A 23,534-nucleotide genomic window follows, 5' to 3' on the forward strand; every position below is an offset into this window, starting at 1 on the left:
GATTTTTTTTTTACAGAGAGGAAGGGAGCTAGAAACATCGATGAGAGAAAGACATCGACCAGTTGCCTCCTGCACACCCCCTACCGGGGATGTGCCCTCAACCAAGGTACATGCCCTTGACCAGAATCGAACCTGGGACCTTTCAGTCTCCAGGCTGACGCTCTAGCCACTGAACCAAACCGGCCATATGCTCATTTTTTATGTTTCGGCCATATGCTCATTTTTTATGTGAGTATCTTTCACTTTTATGTGTTTTAGGATTCCTTTAAATTTTTATTAGAACTGTGGGCAAAAATATTTCCTCACTCTTGTTTTAATTTGTATCTCCTCCATTTTCAAATTAGATTGAAAATTTAAATAAGACATTAAGAATATATTATACATCTCAGGTAAAAAACTGCTGTTTGAATTTTAACTCTTTTGTCTGGATCCTGCACCTGATTAAACACAAGATATTTACCTTAGCTTTCAGGTGGAGACCTGGAGGCTAAGGCAATTTTCCCTTGCCTGGGACCAGGACCACAGGAGATTGATTCCCACTGACTCAGTAACCTTCAGAGATAGAAACTGTAGATAACCTTCAGAGATAGAAACTTTAGATAACATCTGAGCTCTGCTTCTGTGTTATCAGCTATCACAAGATAGGGCCACATTCCAAAGTCCAGCAGGATGTGACTGGGAATGACCGTGCCCCTGCGGGCTGACCCCAGTCTTTAGAATGTAGTCTTTAGGATTTAGAATTTAGAACAAATAAAAATTCCTGTGCTTTGAGCCTTTAAAAGGACTGACTACACCTGAAACTGTGCGGTCATGTGGAGTCCACCTTTGTTTGGTGCTCCCGCGGCCATCCTGGCCAGTTTTTTCAATAAATACTTGCCTGCTTTTTTAATCAATCATCAGCCTCCGGTGGTCTTATTTTGAACCCAGGGTTCGACCTCACAATAAAAAATAACACTAACTTCATTCCTCTCCAATATAAAGCTGGATTTATGCAGTAATGTCCTGAGTAACAGGATTCCTTTGGGCATGAATTAACATCCTGAAATTCTGAAATGTCAATAAAACACTTCCCTTTTACTTTGAGAAGCACTGATTTGCTCAGGAGCCAGGGAAGGGGACCTAACTGGACACCCTCAGCCAGTGAGGGGCATTGGAAGATTGAGGGGAGAGCAATTGCCAAAATCTAGGAGAGAGACCATATGCAGCACCAAGTCCGGAGGGTCCCAGGCAGGATGGCAGTCAGGGCTCTCAGTCCAGAGTTCAGGCTAGGGGGGAAGAGCCCAAAGGAGAGAAGGTGGGGAGGAGAGGAATACAGGACAAAGAGCAGGGATAGGCCAGGGAAATCTCTGAATCATCATCACCAGCTGGATGTTTCAGGGTCTATCTGAAGAATGGCCCAGTGACCTGCCATACTCCTGTCCTTAACCTTAGAGTCCCCCTGCCTCTGTCAGGAAGAGTATAGCTGGCTCCCTGCATCATTCAGATGAAGGACATTTCTTGACTACTCTAGTGGTGTCCATGATGCCTGCTAGCAGCTGCGGACTTTCCACCTGTGTGCATGGCAACCCCACATAGAAGTTTGGGCTGTGTGAATAAGTTTGATTGGTGACTGGGGACCTAGAGCTGAGATAGGTCAGGAATACCCATGATCTGTGCCTGCTGCAAAAAGGCTGAAATCAGAAGGGGAAAGTCACAGGACTAATCGTTTCAGACTCTGCAGACAAAAGGGCTGGGTGTGGATGTGCTTGGAAAAACTATGCGTGTATTGTTCCTGGCTCATACTGACTCAGGGTTTCTGAGCCCTTGGCACAACAAGGGCAGGTGTCCTGTGGCTACCATTGCCAGCCTATGTTGCCAGCAGACACTTTCTGGGATACCAGATTGATCCAGGTGCAGATGTTTTCAGGGTGAATGGAAAATCCAATGGGATGGCACCTTAACTTGGGGATGTGTGGAGTCCAATGCTGGAAACACCTTGGATGATACTGTTGAGAGCACCTCCACCTCCAAGATGGTGTTTGGCTCCAGGGAAGAGGTGCTCAATAATGATTCCCATAGGAATTCTGAAGTTACATGAGCAGTTGGAGCACTGGGGGTTTCTTTTTTTTATGTTGAAATATTTTAAGCATTTATTCAAGGATACTTATTCCAATATATATTTCAATTAAATAAAACAGTTTCAAAATTTGTGTGATAAATGGCCAATTAGCACATGAAAAGATGCTCAACATCAGTGGTCCTCAAGGAAATGCAAATCAAAACCCCAAGTAGACACCACACCACACCCATAGGATGGCTACAATCAAAGGTTACCATGTGATCTAGCAATTCCACTCATAGGAATCTACCCAAGAGAAATGAAAACATCTGGCCATACAATATCTTGTCAGTGAATGTTCAGAGCAGCATTATTCATAACAGCCCCAAAGTGGAAACAATCCAAAAGTTCATCAACAGTATGAGTGGATAAAACGTGGTATAGCCATACAATGGAGTATTATTTGACAAAGGCCACACATGAACCTCAAGCTAAGTGAAAGAAGCCAGACACTGATAGATCCTCCCTTTCTCCAGTTGATGGATAGAGGTAAACCCCACCTTCGGCCAGACATTCCTGAGCTCTGAACCACCAATCAGCACCTGCCAAATACCCTAAGCCCCGGATTCCTAAGTCCCTAGGTCCCTAATCAATCAGTTTGTGCTGAGTGCCCTAAGCCCTGCCCTCTATCCTTAAAGGTGCCTGTAAGCCCCTTGATCACTCTCTTCCGCTCCTCTCTGTGGAAGCAGCTGGCAGAGGTACCCTTCCCTCCAATAAAGCCTGTGTGTCCTGCCATCCCGGTCTCCGGTCTACCTTCTCTATTTAATCTATAAGACACAAAGGATCAAATGTTGTATAATTCTACTTATGTGAAATATCCAGAACAGGCAAATCCAAAGAAAGAGAAAATAGATTAGAGGTTGCCTGGGGCTGGAGGATTGGGGTTACTGTGGGGTAACTGCTGACAGGCATAGGGTTTCTTTCCAGGGTGATGAAAGTGTTCAAAATTGATTGAAGTGATGGTTCCCAAAAGTTTCTTTTCCTAATGATGGTATGAAAAATAAAAATGTTCACAAGTCCATGGCTTTGGACACCCACAGCTAATATGTTATAAACGAGTGTTCAGAGATAATCACTCAATTAAGTCTGGAAAACAGAGAATGATTTACCTCCTGTGGACGTGGCTGTATCTGTGTCAGTGAATAAAATAACCAAGTCACCTGCACTTCCCATCATACGTAAATGGTACCACACCCCCAAATGCTTTAGCTGCACTGGGCACAAGTACGATGGTGGTAAAACAGCAGGCCATTTTTAAAAGAAATAACGGAGTCTCCCAGATATTGCTGCTTCTTCCAGGCCAGGAGTGGAAAGTCCTTGGTCTGGCTATTCAACTGGTCAGCTGGTGAGCCTATAACCTGGGCCAAGTTACTTCTGATCCTCCTGCTTAAAACCCACTTATTGAGAAAATAGAAGCCACATTCCTGATCCTGGCCTGCCAGCTCTCACTATGCTGCATGGATCTGCCTCCCTGGACAAGGCTAGGGGCCAGGGCAAAGCAGGACAGCAGGTTGGACCAGGACGCCAGCCAGGCTTAGCTCTCCAGCCAAAGGGAGGACGGAGGGAGGCCATCATTCCATTAGTATTTATGGATGGTGTTGATTAAATACTTGGCACATATGAACCCTCAATAAATGATAATGGTAGCTATTTTTATTGTTACAGACATACGCAATCCTACACACATACACATACACATACACATACACATACATACATACAGGCTTGGTAAGGACAGGTCCCTGTGTAGACTGCACCCTCAACAACCACACGGCAATAGCAGATGCTCAATAAACACGCTGAGTCTGTGAAGCTGTTCTCAGAGAACAGAGAGGATGTGCTGCAGGAAAAGCCGGAGTATTTAGAAAAAGTTCTACTAACACAGAAGGCAGGTCCCCTTCCACTAAAGGAGGGCCCCATGAGACAGTGTTATCTATGCACCAGAAAGCGAGCCCTCACCAGGCAGCAAGTCTGCTGGCACCTTGATCTTGACCTTCCAGCCTCTAGGACTGTAAGAAATACACTTCTGTTTATAATCTAAAAAATAAAATAATTTAAAAAAAATGAAAGCAGAGCTTTGTGCATCCCAGTATATCATTTCACAGCGTAAGTAAGCATCAGGGTGGCCTCGGCTGTCTGCAGGGACCAAGAGTTATGTTCCCAGCTGCATGGGATAAGCAGCAAATCCATCACTGGCCCTGACCGGTTTGGCTCAGTGAATAGAGCATCGGATCACGGATTGAAGGGTCCCAGGTTCGATTCCAGTCAGGGGCATGCATCTTGGTTGCGGGCACATCCCCAGTAGCGGGTGTGCAGGAGTCAGCTGATAGATGTTTCTTTCTCATCTATGTTTCTAATTCTCCATCCTTCTCTGTAAAAAAAAAAAAAAAAATCAATAAAATATATATATATTTTTAAATCCATCACCAGTCCTGAAAAAGCAGACTGGGGTCTGGGCTCGCAGGGAAGATGAAATCAGGGAGGGAGGACAGGCAGTGTCAGCACTGGGGGTTTCTGCCATGAAAGGGGAAGGCCCAGGCAATGGACAGGCTCCACATTTTGAATCATTGAATGGGACTCCAATGATTTGATTCCTTCCTTCCTTCTTCCACCGAACACTTATGAACACATACTAAGAAAGAAGTCCAAGTAAACGAAACAAAATAACATAACAAAGCATGTAATTTGGTCTGTGGGAGAATGGTAAGATATAGACAGATGCAATAGAGTTGTAAGAAGTTATGAACTGTGAGGTGATGAGGAGAGTCTATAATGAATCTGAATTCTGAAGTTTCTGACTAGACTGAAGCTGTTTCTCTTAGTTGAAATTGCGGATAAGTGAGGAGGAGATGGTGGTAATTTGATGAGGAAAGATATAAAAGATGTGATCAGTGTGGCTCATATAGATGGTGAGCTTCTTCCAGCTGTCCAGGTGGATCTGTCCAGTGGGCAGTAAGAAATATAAGTCTATCTATCAGGAGAGGGGCTTAGGCTAAACATTAGGTTAGGCTGCCTCAATAGGGGTCATAGTAAAACTGGGGGGAAAAGGAAATGCGGTGCGGACAGCCAAGGGAAGGAAGGCCTACTCTTGCACGAATTTCGTCCATTGGATCTCTAGTATTCCATTATATGTAGATACTGCATTTTGTTTATCCACTCATCCATTGATGGGCATTTGGTGTTACCACCTTTTAGTTATTGTGAACAATGCTGCTGTGAGCATTGGTGAACAGATATCTGTTCAAGACCCTTTCAATTCCTTTGGGTATATACCCAGAAGTGGAATTTTCTGTGTCAATATTATAGTTTTGAGAATTCTTGCCAACAGTTGTAATTTTCTGCTTTATTCTTTCTTTTTTTAATAGTATCTATCCTAATGGATATGATGTGGTATCTCATTGTGGTTTTGATTTGCATTTCCTTAAGAATTTGTGATGTTGAGTATCTTTTCATGTGTTTATTGGGCATTTCTATATCTTCTTTGGAGAAATGTCTATTCAAACTCTTACCCGTTTTTCAATCAGGTTGTTTGTTTTGTTGGTGCTCAGATATAAAAGTTCTTTCTTTAAAAAAATCTTTATGGTTAAAAGCATTACATATGTCCCCTTCTCTTCCCATTGACCTCTTCCAGCCCACCCCACACCCCCTACCCCAGTCCTTTATCATCCTATTATCCATGTCCATAAGTATGCATATATGCATACAAGTTCATTAATTGATATCTTCCTGCCCACCCACCCTCCCCTGCCTTCCCTCTGAGGTTTGACAGTCTATTCGATGCTTCTTTGTCTCTGAATCTATTTTTGTTTGTCAGTTTATGTTGTCCATTAGATTCCACAAATGAGTGAGATCATGTGATATTTATCTTTCTCTAGCTGGCTTATTTCACTTAGCATAGTGCTCTCCAGGTCCATCCATGCTGTGGTAAATGGTAAGAGGCCTTTCTTTTTTTACAGCTGTGTAGTATTCCATTGTGTAGGTGTACCACAGATGTTTATATATTCTGGATATTAGCCCATTTTGAGATATACTGTTTGTAAATATTTTCTCCCATTCCATAGGTTGCCTTTTTAGTCTGCTGGTTGTTTCCTTTGATGCACAGATGTTTTTAATTTTGATATTGCCCAATTTATCTAGTGATCATTTTATTGCCTGTGCTTTTGGTCTTATTAATAAATTATTGCTATGTCCAAGGTTATGAAGTTTCTCCCTTACATTTTCTTCTAAGAATTTTTTACTTTTAGCACTTACATTTAGGTTTTTGATTCATTTTAAGTTAATTTTTGTACATGGTATAAGGTGAGGGTCCAACTTCACTCTTTTACATACAGGTAGATAGCCAGTTATTCCAAGACCATTTGTTGAAATTCCTCAGTTCTTAAAGGAATAAATGACAAGGAACACTTGACTGAAAGTAACTGGATGACTGTGAACAAGGCCCTTATCCTTCCTGAGCCACTCACTTTCTTAACACAATCTGAATAGGTGACTCGGCTCTTACTCTTTCATCATTTTTATTCTTCATTTGCCATTCATTCATTCATACAGCTTGCAATGTGCAAACTCAGAACTCACAACCTACATAGAATTTAGACTCTAGAGAGTCTTTGGAATTAGATGGGGAAAGAATATACTTTATATTCACTAACCTCTAACTTAGGCGTGTCGAACTCAATCAGAGAAGGGGCCAAAATCTAAAATCCAGCCTAAATCGCGGGCCGAATGGTTTACTGAACAGTCATAAACTGTCATTGTGATGGAAACGCAGCGGAGTGCAGTGATGACAGCGCGGTGCGGGCCACATTGCAAGGCCTGGCGGGACGGATTTGGCCCGAGGGCCTTGTGTTTGACACATAGACGGTCTAACTGAAATTAAGCATAATGAATGCAAGCAAGCAACTATAAGAAGATTAGCAGTAACTAGGACTTTTTCACCTGACATTTTCATATCATGTTACCATGGCAGCAGCTCCCTCCAAATATCCTTTGCACTTGTTACTACTTATAAATTACAGTAGTCATTACACCTGCCATTCTTATTTAATGCATCAATGAAAATACATACATATTTTACAATATCACAATCGTGATTTTTAATATATTTTGATCACTGTATTTCAATAAAAAGTTTTCCTTTGTATTCCTACCTATTTTCTTTCACACCTTGAAAAATATTATTCTGAGGACTCCACAGACTTTCCCAGATTATCAAGGAAAAGGTTAAGAAGCCATGCCCTATGTTAGTTGCTATGGATACAGCCTTGGCAAGATCCCAGCTGCAGGGAGTGAAAAGGAATACAGATGCATTGAGACAATAAAATATGGTGATTTCTGTGCCAGGGTACCCATCAGACTATGCAGCTCCAAGTTGACCAGTCATTTCTTGGAGATTTATGTATGAGGAGAGACCATTCACTCATAAGCCTTGAGAATTGGTCCTGCTCCCAGTGACCTGCCTCTCTTTGTGCAGGTAATGAGATTCATATGATATAGACCTCTCCCCTTGGCAGCCGAATATCAGCTTCCATTTCCTCTCTACTACTGACACCAGATATATTCAGCTGCAGTTGGGAGATACTCACTATACTCTGGTAGCTATGGAAATCCCAGAGTTTCCATAGCAACAGCTCTGGTTCAGCCTTGTTGCTAGGGAACACTGGGATCTCTGAGGCTGCTGCGTGAGCAAGACTGCTCCATCACTTGAGCAGAGGCTTGAACACAGTTGAAGGCCTGAGCTTCCAAAAAATGGATGGTCTCCTTTGGACTCTGATCTTTTCAGGGCACCCTGGCCCATAGCCAAGTGAAAGTCGGATGCACAATGGAGACAAGTCTTGAGAGGGGGATGAGAAGGGAGGGCTATGGAGTAAGAAAACTAATTAGAAAAGTCCAAATGAACCCAACAGATGCCAGTAAGAGGAATTCATGGGGTTTCAGGAAGCTTTTAATTTTCAAGCCCAGCACTTGGCTGTTTTCACAAGAATTTCACATAGCACACACCTGTTTGGTTTCAAGAGAAGGCCCAAGGTTATATCTAAGGTCAGTCTCATGGCTGGGAAAACTATGCAGTCCCACAGGGCCCCCTGCTTAGTATGGGTCTGCATGTTTGATATAATGCTTTGCTGTCACCATCTTGAAATTAAATTTTTAAACAAGAAGCCCTGCATTTTTATATTGCATTGGGCTCTGCAAATCATGTAGCCAGTCTTAGTTACAACCCTCATTTCACAAAGGAGAAAACTGACCCAGAGGGAGGAGATATAAGTAGCCCAAGTTCATATGTCGGAAAACATACTTGGGGATCATTGTATTTGCCCTTAGCTTTTAAAAAAATATATATATTTTATTGTTTTTGTACAGAGAGGAAGGGAGAGAGATAGAGAGCTAGAAACATCGATGAGAGAGAGTCATCGATCAGCTGCCTCTTGCACACCCTCCACTGGGGATATGCCCGCAACCAAGGCACATGCCCTTGACCAGAATCGAACCCGGGTCCCTTCAGTCCCCAAGCCGACACTCTATCCATTGAGCCAAACCGGTTTCGGCTGTCCTTAGCTTTTGAGACACCAACAGCTTGACCCAAAAAGCCTTCAGCATGGGAAGGAATTCCTTGGATCCTCATGGCAGGAAGATAGGGATGGCCAGAGTCATGGTCCTCTCATTTGTTCTAGGGGTTGAACAAAGAACTAAAGAAAGTAAGGCTTTGAGGAACTCAAGTCTAGTAGAGGAAACTACCAGCATTAAGTATATACAATCGGAATTAGGGCTGAGGCAGCAGTGAGTCCACGGTAGGTGGTAGCAGCTCTGGCTCTACTCATGTCTTAGAAAACCCTGAAGAGGATATCTGCTTCCCATTTCCCTGGAGCCTTTAGAAAATAGATATTTCCCATTTCTTTGTTTCCTGGGTACTAATTCTATGGCAATAGAAAAAGCTCCATGCAATAGTATATTTAGTGAGACTTCACTCCAATGGAATGGACTATGACTATCTCACAGAGAGACCTGAGACTGAGAGTTAGGTATCTTGCTTAGAGCCACACACGCTATGACATAGCGAAGCCAGGACACAGACTCAGCTTAGTTTGACCCCTAGGCCTGTGTTTACAACTCAGCCAGCATGGGTGGGTTGCACCCCAGCTCACCTGACTCAGAACAGCCAGAGGCCTTTCCCTGGTAAGCCTGTACCTCTGCTGTCCTGTGGGCTCAAGTACATCTGGCACATCTCACTAGCCCCCAAGGCCTATGACCAGCATATTTCTGTCTCAAAGCTTTCTGGTGGCTGGCACTTGTGCCCCAGGCTGAGATCCTTGCCTGACTGTATTCTTTCACTGAAGGACTCAGGCCATGTTGACATGTTTTGTCTCAAAGACAGAACAAAAGAGTGGATATGAAAAGAACTTTGAAAAATGTCACACAGCAAAATGGCAGCTGCATGGGGTCCCTAAACCTTTTAGCACTAGGGGGACCCTGTCTTTTAAGATTAAAATGGCTGCCCCAGGAAATACCAGATTCTGCTCTCTTCATGCGGAGTAATTTAGCACTCTCTCTAACCCTTGTTTTATCCCTGAGGAAGCCAACTATCTTCCTAAGCTTACTTTGACAAGAGCTTTTAGCAAAAGAAAACCATGTCAATCCCCGCTGGAAAGCAAAAGAAACTGCAGTTACTTAAGGGGGGGCTTGCTGCTGCTGCTGCTGCTTCTTCTTCTTCTTTTTTCAAATTTAAGTTGAAAGGGTTTGTTTTGTTTTGTTTTGTTTTCGTTTTTTGAGGTATAATACATATACAATAAGCTGCACAGATCCTAAGTGTAAAGCTTGATGTGAAATTTAACAAATGTACACTTCCATGTAATCATCCAGGCCAAAATGGTAGTTGTAGTTTTAAATACAAACCCCCACAACTCTGCTGGAAGGTTTCCACAGAATTAAGGCAGAAGGTCAATGGAGTAGATGGCCTTGCTAACCCAGCAGCACCAGGGCTGTGATGGAAAGGACAGGGACTAAGGGATAAGAATGAATATAATAGGAGGAGAGGAAACATAAGGGGACATTGTCGACATAGGATGTGCAAAGGTTCAGGGGTATGACATAGCTTAGGAAAAGATTTCAGAGTAAATACAGCATAAGATGGCTCACAGGGTGTCATTGGGGTCAGGGATAAGATATGATTACAGAGAAATGAAACTGAGCTTCCTCTCTAACTTAGAAGCTGTCTCTGAGGCCAGGACAGTCTGTGCCTGTCTCATGGGCATGTCAGGTTTTATTGCTTGTGGTCAAAGGTTACTGCTGCACAATACATGGGACCAAGGGCAGGGATGGCATGATTCTCATAGCAACATAGAGAATTAATTCGAGTCTCTGCCTGAAAAGTGACATTGCAGAGCAAGTTACATAGACAGATTTATCTGACAGATCCCAGCACAAATTGATCCACGTATCTATGACCAGCATAGCACTGATGTTTAAATCACTGAATATCAAAGAGATGTTTAGCGTTATAAAACCTAAATGCTTATTTCACTTCATTGTCTCAGCCTGTCATTTTCTCCCTCTTGAAATACTTGTTCATTTCATGCAGAATGCATTTCCTATCCTGTCTCAAGCCTGTTGTGCAATGACCTTCTCTCTCTCTCTCTCTCTCTCTCTCTCTCTCTCTCTCTCTCTCTCTCTCTCTCTCTCATTACCATTTTTATCTAGAAAAAGAAAAGAATTAGATTTCCTCCTTTTTGAAGAAAACAACTGTCCAACAGCTCCAAATGGAGACAGGCAGCGTGTGATAGGAAATCGCCCTCTGCTGGCTGTGTCAGTCGTGGGTTCTCCAGAGACACAGCAGCAATTGGAGATGAGAGGAGTGATGGGAGATTGATGTATAAGGAATTGGCTCACAAGATTATGAAGGCTGACAAGTTTTTCAATATATCTGCAGAGTGAGTCAGCAGGCTGAAGATAAGGAGCGACCCAGGGTGAGTCAGAAAGCTGTAGTTCCAGTCTGAAGGCTGGCAAGCTCAAGACCCAGAAAAGAGCCCATGTTTCCAAGGCAGAAAAAAGCCAGGTCCCATTTTGAAGGAGGGTATCGGTAATTTGCGTTCCTCAGTCTATGAATTAAATGTTAATCGCATCTGCAAACAACCCCTCACTGAAACACCCAGAATAATGTTTGACACTCCATGGCCCAGTCAAGTTGACACATAAAATTAACCATTGCACTGGTAATGTGAGCCTCTTTGAGGGGCCTAAACTCATAGCACTTAAGTAATTGCCCTGATGCACTTAGGTAATTGCCCTGGTGGGTGTTGTAGGCAATCAAAATTCTAAGTAAGGCATTAATAATAGAAACCATGTACACCAAACCAAAGAGAAAGAGCATATGATAAACCATTTAGCTTTCACTTAAAAATATTTAAGCTAATTAAAACAAGGAACACATTGTCTTACTTAGACAGCAGAGTGATAGAGTACATGGGCATGAATTTTCGAGTCAGGAACTCTGAGCTTGAGCCTTGGCTTCCATGCTTAACCTCGCTGAGGAAGATTGCAAGGGTCAAGTCCTTTCTAAATCATAAAGAGTTTGGGAAATCCCAGCCCTGGGAGTTGTAGGACCCTGTCTCTGTAATGATCTAGTAAACCTGGTGAGCAAGAGAGAATTGACTGTGAATGAGGAAATGATCAGAACTTAGAGAAAATAATAATGACATTTTGAAGTGAATAATAATAATGCACAAGCTTAGGTGGATATCAGCCACGAGCTTAGGCTAGAGGAAGTGAGAAAGATTCTAGGAAGGAAAAGGCAGAAAACAAAATAGCACATAGCACATATGTGGTCCCACTGCTAGAGACTCTAGAAGGTATGGTGGCTACTGAAAGATGATGATTCTAAAAGGGGGGAAATCTTCTTCTGTCACTTCAAAAGTTTCCCAATCTCAAATAATCCAAATTTGATTTTCTTCTTTTTTTATTGATTTCAGAGAGGAAGGGAGAGATAAAAACATCAATCTTGAGAGAGAATCATTGATTGGCTGCTTCCTGCACACCCCTTACTAGGCACCAAGCACACAACCTGGGCACGTGCACTGATCGGGAATCAAACCATGATCTCCTGGTTCATTGATGTTTCTCTCTGTCCCTCTCCCTTCCTCTCTCTCTCTCTCTAAAAAATCAATAAAACATATGTTTTTTAAAAAGCAATGGTGTAGATCCCAAAGAATTATTTCAGGGAGGCTAAAGCTGAAAATGGATTGAGGCTTTCAAAGAAAACTTCTAAAGACAGAGAAGTAAAAGTTCTTTCAGGCTATGTAAGGGGGATAAGAAAAACTTTTTAGAAGAAAATAAATCCTCTCTTGTTGGATTTTTCCCTTAAGAAAAAACTAAGAAAGACTGGATGGAAGGGATGGGGATGGGGGAAATCCAGGGGAATGGTGAGATTGCTGGATCCCAGAGGTTCCAAGGAGCTAGTACTTCAACATATTTTTTAAGGGATCACAATTCAAATAATAACAAAATACAATGGTAAGAAAAAAAAGAGTCACAGAATGCTAGAATTCTTTAATGCTTTATAAATCCTTGATAGGGGATCAAAAAAGTCGGTAAATGAGTAAGACTGCCTGTGAACAGAACATTATACCAAGCACAAAGCACAGCTATGAAGAAATTAAAGGCACATCTGTGCTCTTCCCTTGAGAAATTTTCAGTGTAGTTTGGGAGTCTCAGTAAGACCATGTAGTATATAAACAATTTTCCCTGCACCAAACTCAGAAATGCAAACATGTCATTTAGTTCTCTTTTAATTAGACCTAATTGAGCTTCTAACCAGACAAGCTGTTATTCCATCACTGTCCACACCTAGTGCCTTTTCTGAAGGGCCCACAGCCCCTCCAGGAATGTCTCCACTATGGCATACTTTCCATTACACTCCAAGGCTATTTGGGACCACAGCCCTCTTGAGGCACCCACAAGCTCCAGTTTGAACCCATTGTTGGATTCCAGATGATTTGGTGCCTTGGAGCTTTTCTGTCCTGGCACTCCACCTCGTAGAAAGGGAAATATCTTCAAAGCTGCTGTCTCAGAATTCCAGCTTGCAAGTAGCCCACAAGTCCTCTCTACTCTATAACCAAAGTCTTTTTCTGAAAGGAGGGAGCTTTATAAGAAGAAGAATACAGATTTGGGGAAAATATGGGCATAATATTTCATTAGGACAATAGCAGAGGCATAAGTATATGTATGAACTCTATACCAAGGTTAACACACATAAGCACTTTTTATAAACAGAACAGTCTAAGTAAGGGTTTTGTCAGGTGATGCAGGCTGTGGGAGAATTCACAACTAAAAGAAGAGATCCAGAGAGGAAGTTTATTTTACTTTCCACCAAGGAAAAGGACCAAATACTGCTAGTCAATACAGGGCAGACAATAAAGAGTGGCCTGGTCTTTTAAGCAGACATTATTGCTAGGCAACAGGAAGGGAGTGGAATTCTGTTGAGGCTGAGAAGAGATATCTGGAGTTACCTTGAAAAGTTATATTTTCTTTGCTTCCCAGGAGACAGACCGGCAGAGGTCCTAAGGAGGCGACTTATCAGTATTTTTCCCAAGCCTGTAAAACAGACTGGAGCAAAAGTTATGAAAAGTTCAAAGAGGTTTGCTAGAAGGATAGGGGAGAGAGGAACTTTCTACTAACTAAAAACACCTTGGTTCAAATTATCCCTAAATTGTGAAAATAGCCTAAACAGGTTTAGCTCTATCCCTCTCTCTATCATCAATGTTTCTGCACACCCAGTAGGGGGTGTGCAAGAGGCAGTTGATCGATGATTCTCTCTCATCAATGTTTCTAACTCTCTATCCCTCTCTCTTCCTCTCTGTAAAAAAAAAAAAAAAAAAATCAATAAGTATATTTAAAAAATAAAATAAAATAGATTGTGAAAATATCACGGAGGAGGGGGGTGCAAGAATGTTGCCTTAAAGGTAGCTTATTTTATTGGACAGTTCAGAGGAGCCAACAAACTTAGGGTTTAATTATCAGGCGCTTCTCATAGCTTGTGGAAGACCATATCAAAGAAAAAGAAAGAATTTTTCCCTGTCCTTGCATTAAGGGAAAAAAAAAGAAAAGCAGGCAAATGGACAGTGATAACTGGTAACAAAGAAGGGTGGATGGCCTCTACATGAGGCTGTGGTGGGAGCATCACCCATTGCTTGTCCATCAGGTATCTGGCACTACCCTACGCACCCAACATTTTTAGCTCCCTACACACAACACCCTTGTTTTCTAGATGAGGAAACTGGGGCTCAAGTCATGCCCCCCAAGTCCACAGCTACTGAACAGAAGAGTGGAATTTGAACCAAGTATGACTTAATCTGATGGCGAGGCTCCTTCCTGAGCAAGGTAATGGCATGAGGAAGATAGTACCACAGATCATTTTGGGAAAAGACAGGGCAGAGAAAGCAGATTAAGAAAACTGTAGCAATCAGAAAGAAAAGAGGTAAGTTGGCTTCTAGAGCTCTGAAGAGAAGTCTCGGGGTCATCAGGTAAAAGCTAGAAAAGAGGTGAGTTGGCTTCCAGATACGTCAAGTTCCTATGGCAATGTTTTAAGAAATTGGTCCTGAGCCCCTGTGAGAGTTTCAGGCACTGCTGATATCATTACTAGGATACTGTCACTGCTTCACAATTGCACTCAATGCAGACTGCTTACTTTTGCTACAATTGAAGATGCGCAATATTCCAGCAGCTTCTAGAATATAGGGTGGTGAACTGAGCTGGTCATGAGACATGGAATGGAGGGAGCTACTTGCTGTAAGATATTTATGATAATGGTCCTAAAGGGCTCAAAGAAAAAGGTAGCTCCTGGATTTTTGGGGAAACTTGGCATCATGAGGGAGGGCCATTTGGGAGCAAGCAGTTCTAATCAAACCAAAGAGTGACTGTGTAGAGGGATGACTAGTGGCTGTTTTCTATGGAGGTCTGACAGAGTTGTAACCATCAGTAAAGTGTTGTTTGGAATGTCTTACTCCCTTTCAGTGTGCTGCCAAAAATCCTAGTATTTAAAACTGTAACAAAACCAAGAATTTAGCTGAAACCAGTTTGGCTCAGTGGATAGAGCGTCGGTCTGTGGACTGAAAGGTCCCAGGTTCGATTCTGGTCAAGGGCATGTACCTTGGTTGCGGGCACATCCCTGGTAGGAGGTGTGCAGGAGGCAGCTGGTCAGTGTTTCTCTCTCATCGATGTTTCTAGCTCTCTATCCCTCTCCCTTCCTCTCTGTAAAAAATCAATAAAATATATATTTTTTTAAAACCAAGAATTTAATATCTGATAAAGGGTGAAAGAACCTCAAGAGGGCCCCCTAGGTCAGTCAATGTGCATTTCCACCCTTTAGTGTCCAGTCAATGGTCTGGGTCCAGCAGCAATTCCATGCCTGTAAGGACAGGATCTGAGCTATCCCCCTTCTTTAAACAACTTCCTTAGACAGAATCTACTTAACTCAAAGCCTGAATATGACTACCAAGAAATCCAGCTGTTCCTAGCAATTGAAACATTTTATAGCAAAGAAAAGACTAATCCATCAGAGTTCATCTAAGGAAGCTTGATATGTCCCTGAGTTACTAGGGAGGACCAAAAGGCCCCAGAGGAACTGACTTCTTCTCCTTCCTCATTTATTGCACCCCCTCCTAAAGTTCCCATTCCCTCCATCTCTCTACATCCTCATAGGAACTGACTCCATCTCCCTCTCCATCCCCGTCCCTACACCCCCTATACCTCTATACTCCAGCTTTATATGAAGGAACGTCTCCATCCACATTCCTGCCATTTCACTATGACTCTTTCTAGTTCATCTTATAGCAACTAACTTTGGCTCCCTTTCCTTTCCAATACCCAGCCTAACATGAAATGCCCCCTCTTGCTCTCCATATCTCCCATGTGCATATACTTCTCTATCCCACTCACAGGAACCAACTACTTTCATTCTCCTCAATTACACCTGCATCTCTCTCTGGTCAAACCCCAAATGAAGGCACCTTTCCTCCCTCCTCTCCCCCTACCCACAACTCCCATAGAGCTATCTGGTTCATCCTCCCATAAACAGATGTCTGTTCCCTGTGTCAAAATCCCACTTACACTACCCTAAAGCTCTCTGGTACAGTCCAACATGAACTGACCTCTGTACCCTTCCCCTCCCATCACCCCCATCCTACAGCAGCTCTCTGTTCAGGCTGAGTGAACTAAAAACTGCTCTCCTCCTCCCTATCACCCCCAAAGTCCCTAAAGCTCTGGTTCATCTGCACATGAACTAATTTCTGCCCTCTTTTCCTCCCCCTCCCTCAGTCACTCTTTTCTGCTTACATAGATCACTTCAGTCCCTCCACTTCTCACTCCCATCTCACTCCCCACCCCTAATTAAACTGAACTCTGCTACCTCTCCATCCCATTCCACCTTACGCCCCCTACAACTCTCTAGTCCACCCACAAGTGCTGACCCCTATTCCCTCTCTCTCTATATGCTCATCACATCTGCCTCCTTCAGCTTAATAAACAATCCCCATGAGTTGTTCTACACTGATTTCCCCTACCTACCCACCCTTCCATACATATCCAGATTTTACCCAACCACTCCCCTTTAGAACTCCCTGGTCCAGCTGCACAGAAACTAACTTCTATTTTTCTGCCCCCATCTCCCTGACATCTCTTGTCCAGTCTCACATGAAATGACCTCTGCTCCCTTCCCTCACCAGCACCCTTAACTCACTCTACAATAGTGGTTCCCAACCTTTCTTTGGCCATGACCCATCTAAGCATCTCTAGAATCCTGATGCTCCCCTGTGACATATAATTCTTATTATTCAAAAAGTGAACCCCTATTCACATGGAGGAAGCCTAAAAGGCCATTAACTTTGTCTAAGCAAGCTTCTAAAAATATGGCATCCGCCCTAACCAGTTTGGCTCATGGATAGAGTGTTGGCCTGCTGACTGAAGTGTCCCAGGTTCAATTCCGGTCAAGGGCATGTACCTGGGTTGCGGGCACATCCCCAGTAGGGGGTGTGCAGGAGACAGCTGATCGATGTTTCTAATCTCTATCTCTGTCTCTTCCTCTCTGTAAAAAATCAAATATATATTTTAAAAAATAAAATAATAAAAAACATTGCCGAAACCGGTTTGGCTCAGTGGTAGAGCATCGGTCTGCGGACTGAAGGGTCCCGGGTTTGATTCCGGTCAAGGGCATGTATGTTGGCTGCGGGCACATCCCCGGTGGGTGGTGTGCAGGAGGCGGCTGGTCGATGTTTCTCTCTCATCGACGTTTCTGGCTCTCTATCTCTCTCCCTTCCTCTCTGTAAAAAAATCAATAAAATATATTTTAAAAAATGGTTTAAAAATAAATAAATAAAAAACATGGCATCCATGAAAAAGAAAAATAAAGGAACAAAAGGACAGTTGAAGTACTGAGGAAGAAATCACTAAGAAATTGCTAAATATTAATATGAAGTGATATGAAAAATAGCAAATAAAGTTTCAAAACATATAATAAAGTGAAATGCATAAACTTCACAATATATATATTTATATACTGCATATGAGGCCCCTAGAACCATAAGAAATGCAAAAATTTCAGTTAATAACACATTCTCAAACTGCCCTCCTTAAAACTCAAATTGCCCCCCATAGGGTGTGTACCCCACATTGGGAACCACTGCACTACAACTTTCTACATCATCTGCACCTGCACTGACCTCTCCAACCATTTCCTCCCCATCCTTCTCACTTCCTCAATCCATTTGGTCCTGCCCCACACACACTGACCCCAGCCCTCTCTCCATCCACATCCTCCCACCCCCTTGCAGCTTTATTTTATGCCTCTACATGCACTGGCCCAAGCTCCGTATCTCCATCTTCCTGAATCCCCTGAAACTCTCTGCTGTAGTCCCTCATCCACTTATTTTGTCCCTATTCCCTCCACTGAGCAACTGTCAACCTATCTTACAATGGCTGCTTGGCACAGGAGATTTATGGGGGTTTGGAGGTCAAGTCCTTCAGGATGCCAGTGTCCAGGGAATGAGGCCCACAGCCATGCTTCTTAACATGCTCCCCACCTAGGGTTGCTAGTTGAAATATAGGACACTCAGTTAAAATGAAATTTCAGATCAACAATGAATAAAGAAACAACAGCAAAGTCCAAATGGGACATACTTGTACTAAAAACAATTTTGTTGATTTGAAATTTAAATTGATCTAGATGTTTCTTTTTTTATTAGCTAAATCAGGCAACCCTATCTTGGAACTAGGATGCCCTCAGCAGTCTGAAATCCATTCTCTACCCACCCTGTGTGGATAAAGGAACATTACATCCTTGTCCATTTTCCATGCCAGCCTTCCTGCTCCACACCTTCAGCCTAGAGCAGAGACCTTAATGCCATCTGCCAGGGATTCTCTTACCGGTCATCCCTTGTGGAACCAGAAGGAAGTTGAACAAGGTCACCCAGTGCAACCTGATGCCAATATTCTAAGAAACCATCAAGCAAATAACTGACTTGAGGTTGGCTGAATTAAACCTACTGTCATAAGAACCAAACCTGGATTTCCATGATTTCTCCAAACATGACTTGCCAATAACTTTTTCGGCCTTACACTTTGTCAAAACCATTTTTAGGGCATCATTTAGGCTTACATGAAATGGATTCTTCTGGTTTTAACCAACAGGTTCCCAATGCAAAGAAACAACTCATGCCAATAGCAAAGGATTATTTCATTTTCTGCCCACAGGCTGGTAAGGAGTTTCAGATCTACCAGTCTGCCTTCAACACAATGGTTTAGAAGATTAACTTAGTCAAGACCAGAGAACTCCACTCTTAGAGAACAAAAGCTCAAAGTAAGAAATGCCTTATTTTAAGACAAAACAACTAGGAAAAACACAACCAAATGCAAGTGAGAGAGCTCACTGGATTTTTTCAAAGAGAAAGGTGTCAATGAAAACCATAACTATCAGAGAGATATGCCTGCTGCTTGTGGTGACAAAGTTACAACATGTATTTTCCTGAGAAGTCTTTCTGTGGGACTGAATGACAAGAGCGAAACAATACAATATGAGGTAGAATGGCAAGTGAGTGAAAGCTCTAATGCGCTCTTGTTCTTTTTTTTTTTTTTGAGAATTAAAGGAAGCAGCAGGTCACTTCACAAAGAACACTTGCAAAAGTTGAAAATGGATGCGAGGTTGTTAAGTATAACAGCGAGGTTAATGGGGAAAAACATTTGTGTTCTCAAAAACCAGGTTTCACACAATAACAGGCACTAAAACTAATTGTATGTGCTTAGAGTAGGGGAGAATACTCTCAGTAAAAGGTGGTTTTTTTCATGATGTGCAGGAATTCTTGTTCATTGACTTGCCCATCTCCATCCCCATCAGCTTCGTCAATCATTTCCTGCATGACAGTAAGGATTCAGGTTAGATGAATTCATAATGAAGCTATAAAATGTGACCAAGCAATAGACTTTTCTAATTCTACATGAATAGATAATTGTCTAAGTCATATCACCTAGAAGGGAGCTCGAGTGGATTCCTAAAGCCTAACATTGAAAATAAAACTGTTCATGTGTGTATTTTTCTGGGAACAGGATGATTAGGTTTGTCACACTACAAAAGGGAAATTAAGTGGTCAGCAGAGGGACAAGAAAAAACACTAGTTTTCCTTCAAAGTGGAGCTCACATTAGACAAAATGTAACTCAGAAGAGTCACCCAGAGCTCCAAGCAGGAATTCTGGGTTCCAGACTCCTGTATTACAAACCTGAAGCTCCTCATCAGTGATGTTCTCACCCAACTCCATGGCTACACGTTTGAGATTGTCGAATGATATGGTCCCAGTTTCATCATCATCAAAAAGCTTGAAAGCTTTCAGGATTTCTTCTTTGCTATCTTTCTCACACTTAAGAAGTAGAACATAAAATACATGAGTAGGGAAACACTGCAGTTATTCATTACTGTATAATCCATCTGCCCTCCCCTACATCATAGCTTGATCTTGGAGACAGCCTTTGTGACATAGGTCCTAGGAGATCAAACATCATTCAGGGTAGAAAAAGAGGACAAATTCAATGACATTACAAACCCCAGAGGCTAAAAGGGAACCTAATAAAGTACTGCACTTAAAACATTCTTTCTATACAAACCAGAGAGAAATTGGACTTGCTTTTAAAATATAGAAGAGGGGTACAGTTAAAATTAGGGGCAATAGAGCAACTGCATCTTGTCAAAATGTGAAATACTGTAATATTGTTGGTGTCTGTAGGTTTTATTGCTTGTGTTTACCGTATTGACATACCAGTTAAAGAAAGACAATAGCAAAAAAGTGACAGCAGTAGTACCTTCACTACTTTACAGAGGGCAACATGACTTTTCCTGTGACTTTGTGGTCCTGACAAGCTAACTTACCATTTTCTGAGTTACCACAATCAAGAAGTCATTGAAATTCATTTTTCCCGTCTCTTCCTTGTCAATTTCACTTATCATCTTTGTAATCTCTTCTTTCTTGGGTTCAAATCCCAGTGCTCTCATCACCACCTACAATGAAAATAGGAATATCTCAATATATACATGTCAATATAGCAAGAGCAAAAATGACAGTTTTGGGAGCATTAATCCAGCATCTGCATGCATTTTATTGAATCACACTTGAAGTAAAGATAGGGAAACAGCAGTGTATTCCTTCCTTGTTACTTTTCTCAGGGAGAAAAGGACAACTGGAGGAGAGTGGTGACAAGGAAAGAAGACTAAGAGGCACAGGAAAGGAAAGGCAGCAGAGCAGGAATGTACAGGTCTTGCCTTAATTTCCTTAACATCAATGGTCCCAGTTGCATCAGTATCAAAGAGATCAAAAGCTTGACGGATCTCCTGTATCTGCTCCTTAGAAAGCTCCAGATTAGTACCCAACCTTTTTCGCTGGAAAGATGATGATGATGATGATGGTGATGCCATGAAGACCTCCTTAACGGCAGAGGCCTTTAGATGCTTTACAAACACATAAGCACAATATCATGTAAAGTAGCCCATATATTCCATAAAATAAAGACAACCGTATATGCTTTTAAAATACTCCATTCTAACCAATCCCAAAGCTTTGCTTAACTGGAGGGATAATAGGGTTTACTGGGAATAACAATCTTTCCATGCACCTCTATCCCTCTCTCTTTTTTACTATTGTTTCTAGAAGCAAGGACCAGAAGCTAGCTAAGAACCAAAGTGTGGATAACTGTACAGATGATACACATTCTCTGAATTCGAATTCTAGAATTTCCTTACAATAGCCACTCGCGGTACTCCACTTCCCTCTAAGTATTCGTTCTGATTACTTCTAGATTTGGCTAAATATTAGTGTTAAGATGTACACTGTGTCAATATCGAATAATAAAACTCAATCCATAGGGCACATCTCTCTCTGCCTTCCCCAAAAGGTCAGAGCGTCTCCGGAATAGCTCCTATATTTAAATTTAAATTTCAAAATGAGCATTAATATCATAAACCTCCCCCCAAACACTGTGCGGAAACTTTGGTACTGAGAAGCGTCCGGGAGGCCAGAGGTAAGAGAGATCAGACCTTAGAGGAAGTCGCGTCTTCTTTGCCCTGGGACAGTTTGCGGGGAAAGCCAGCAGCGCCGGGAGGGTGGGTGGGGGGCGGGTGGGGGTTAAGGGGAGGCAGGAAGGAGAACCTGGCCGGGCTAGGAGTCTGTTTCTTCGGGTCCTAAGGAGAAAGATAACACAGGGAGGAGGGGCGTGCCGAAGTCAAGAACCGCGCGGGAAAGGCAGAGAAGGGCTTGGGAAAGGCTCTGCCTTTGGGAAAGCGGCGCGGTAGAGGGCAGCACTCACCATCTCGACCGACTCCGCTCCGGGTTGTTAAGGTAACCAATGTACACACAGTAAATGGGCGCAGTTCCCCTCACACCACGCGCGCAGCCCCGCTCCCCATTGGTGACGCCCTCGCCGCCGCCGCTTGCCATTGGCGTAAGGCTTGGGTGGGCGGGACTAACGGACAAAGGCCCCGCCCAGGTCTGGGAGTGGAGCGATTGTGGCGGAAACCTGACCTCATTGGGCAGGGCCACGCCTCGCGCGCAGATCGGGTGAGCGCGCGCCTTGCCGAGCGGGTCCCGGTCTTAAAGGAGCCTCCACCTGTCCTTGGCTCACGCGGGCCACAAGAAAAGGGTGGCGGCCGGGGACCCCAGCTCTGTAGATGCTGGCTGCAGCCTGCTGAAACTTCCAAGGGGTACGTCTACGGACGGGTAAGGGTCGCAACCTCTCCCTTGGAGGCTGCCTTGTGTTGGCGAACTGGGCGGGATGGCTAGGAGCTGGGTGGGGCGGTCCTGGTCTGTGCTTTCAGTCTGGCCTAAGACTGAATTAGGGTCAGAGGGCTTCACACGGATGGATGAGAGAACCTTCTGTGTTGGGAGTGTAGGGTACTCACAAGGAGACCCAAAAGGGACATGCCGAGCATGGTCGCACAGGTTCGAACGACTGGGGCTTCGAAGCCGAATCCAGCTGAGGCTTTCATTGAAGGTGTCCCATTGAGAATATCCCCTCCCCCAACTCAAACACACACACACACACACACACACACACACACACACACACACGGTTCCAAGTGAGAATCACTTGAGTTCTTCCCTGGCTAAAGCAGCCCAGGAAGGTGGTTGGGGGCCTGGAACATACCGAGGAGGGGAGGAAATATGGGTGAGTATGAGAGGGAGAGAACGTCATAATACAGACATCCAGACAATAGAAAGCAGGGAGAAGCATTCCAGGCGAGACAACTCTCCTGAGTAAAGTCACAGAGGAGTTTTGGAAGGGTGAAGCCTGCTTGGAGGAGTAGAAGGGGGCGGGTTTGTGCAAAGGGAAGCTGATGAGCTGAACCTGCGGGTCCGCCCTCCTCAATCAGCCCCGTGTTAAGAGCTCTAAGGCTCCATGTGGCTTTGAGCCCTTACCTGCTTCCCCTCCGGACACTGGGGCAGTATTTAGGGAGGCAGGACCCAGAGCAAAAGTTTCTCAGACCGAAAAAGGCCTGAGGTGTATTAGCATCCCTTAAATGAAAGTGTTTACACACCTTCTGTCCTTTTCCCTCTTCCCCTTTGAACATGAACCAGGTCTAGACATTTTGATCAGGTCATATATGATTTTTTTTTTTTTTTTTTTTTTGCTGTCCCCTCCACATTAACCAGCCTCTAAGTTCTACCCTTAAGTGCCATTTTCTTTCTTTTCTTCTTTTCCACCTCTGCTGCTCCACTGCCAATGTGGGCCTTCCAACTAGTCCAAGTCCAAGTTCTCACCTCGGTCCGCAAGGCCTGGCAGGACACACCCCGTCCTCTCTCCAGCCTGGGACACTGACTTCCTTATTGGGCTGAAAAAGCACAGGCACACTCCTACCTTAGAACTTTTGCTACGGCCGTCCCTTCTGCCTGCTTGGTCCACTTCTCCCCCTACTCCACG

At 43.4% G+C, this 23,534-nt stretch overlaps 2 protein-coding genes across 7 annotated transcripts in view; one reads left to right on the forward strand and one right to left on the reverse strand.

Moving 5' to 3' along the window:
• The window catches only part of NSDHL (NAD(P) dependent steroid dehydrogenase-like), a 60,601-nt gene that overhangs the window by 13,737 nt on the left and 23,330 nt on the right, over positions 1-23,534 (forward strand). For 3 of the 5 annotated variants that reach the window (XM_045572545.1, XM_045572544.1, XM_045572549.1), the window contains exon 1: positions 22,147-22,333. The exons of 1 other annotated variant lie outside the window; for it this stretch is intronic. The gene's annotated coding sequence lies outside the window, so the exon portion shown is untranslated. Of the gene's footprint in view, positions 1-22,146; positions 22,334-23,534 lie in introns of those variants that run through there. One more of the 5 variants, XM_045572547.1, reaches the window with a different exon arrangement.
• On the reverse strand, positions 19,194-21,941 carry CETN2 (centrin 2). Of its 2 annotated transcripts, none has more exons than XM_045572550.1 (5): positions 21,924-21,941; positions 20,884-21,069; positions 20,494-20,622; positions 19,850-19,987; positions 19,194-19,485 (listed from the first exon to the last, which is right to left on the reverse strand). In XM_045572550.1, exons 1-5 carry the CDS (start codon positions 21,924-21,926, stop codon positions 19,396-19,398), a joined length of 546 nt encoding a protein of 181 aa, XP_045428506.1. In that variant the 5' UTR covers positions 21,927-21,941; the 3' UTR covers positions 19,194-19,395. The 2 variants fall into 2 exon arrangements, with proteins under 2 accessions (XP_045428506.1, XP_036269069.1); XM_036413176.2 differs by lacking the exon at positions 21,924-21,941 and adding an exon at positions 21,670-21,798 and having other exon boundaries at positions 20,884-21,063.

Source organism: Pipistrellus kuhlii, unplaced genomic scaffold, assembly GCF_014108245.1.
Source record: "Pipistrellus kuhlii isolate mPipKuh1 unplaced genomic scaffold, mPipKuh1.p scaffold_m20_p_49, whole genome shotgun sequence".
Lineage (NCBI taxonomy): Eukaryota > Metazoa > Chordata > Mammalia > Chiroptera > Vespertilionidae > Pipistrellus > Pipistrellus kuhlii.

Excerpts from the sequence above, each read along its gene's own strand:
- CETN2 (XM_045572550.1), bottom strand. Across the intron at positions 20,623-20,883 it reads TTGATGTTAAGGAAATTAAG|GTGGTGATGAGAGCACTGGG; the intron begins GCAAGACCTGTA and ends TTTTCATTGTAG. Across the intron at positions 19,486-19,849 it reads TCACTGATGAGGAGCTTCAG|GAAATGATTGACGAAGCTGA; the intron begins GTTTGTAATACA and ends ACTGTCATGCAG.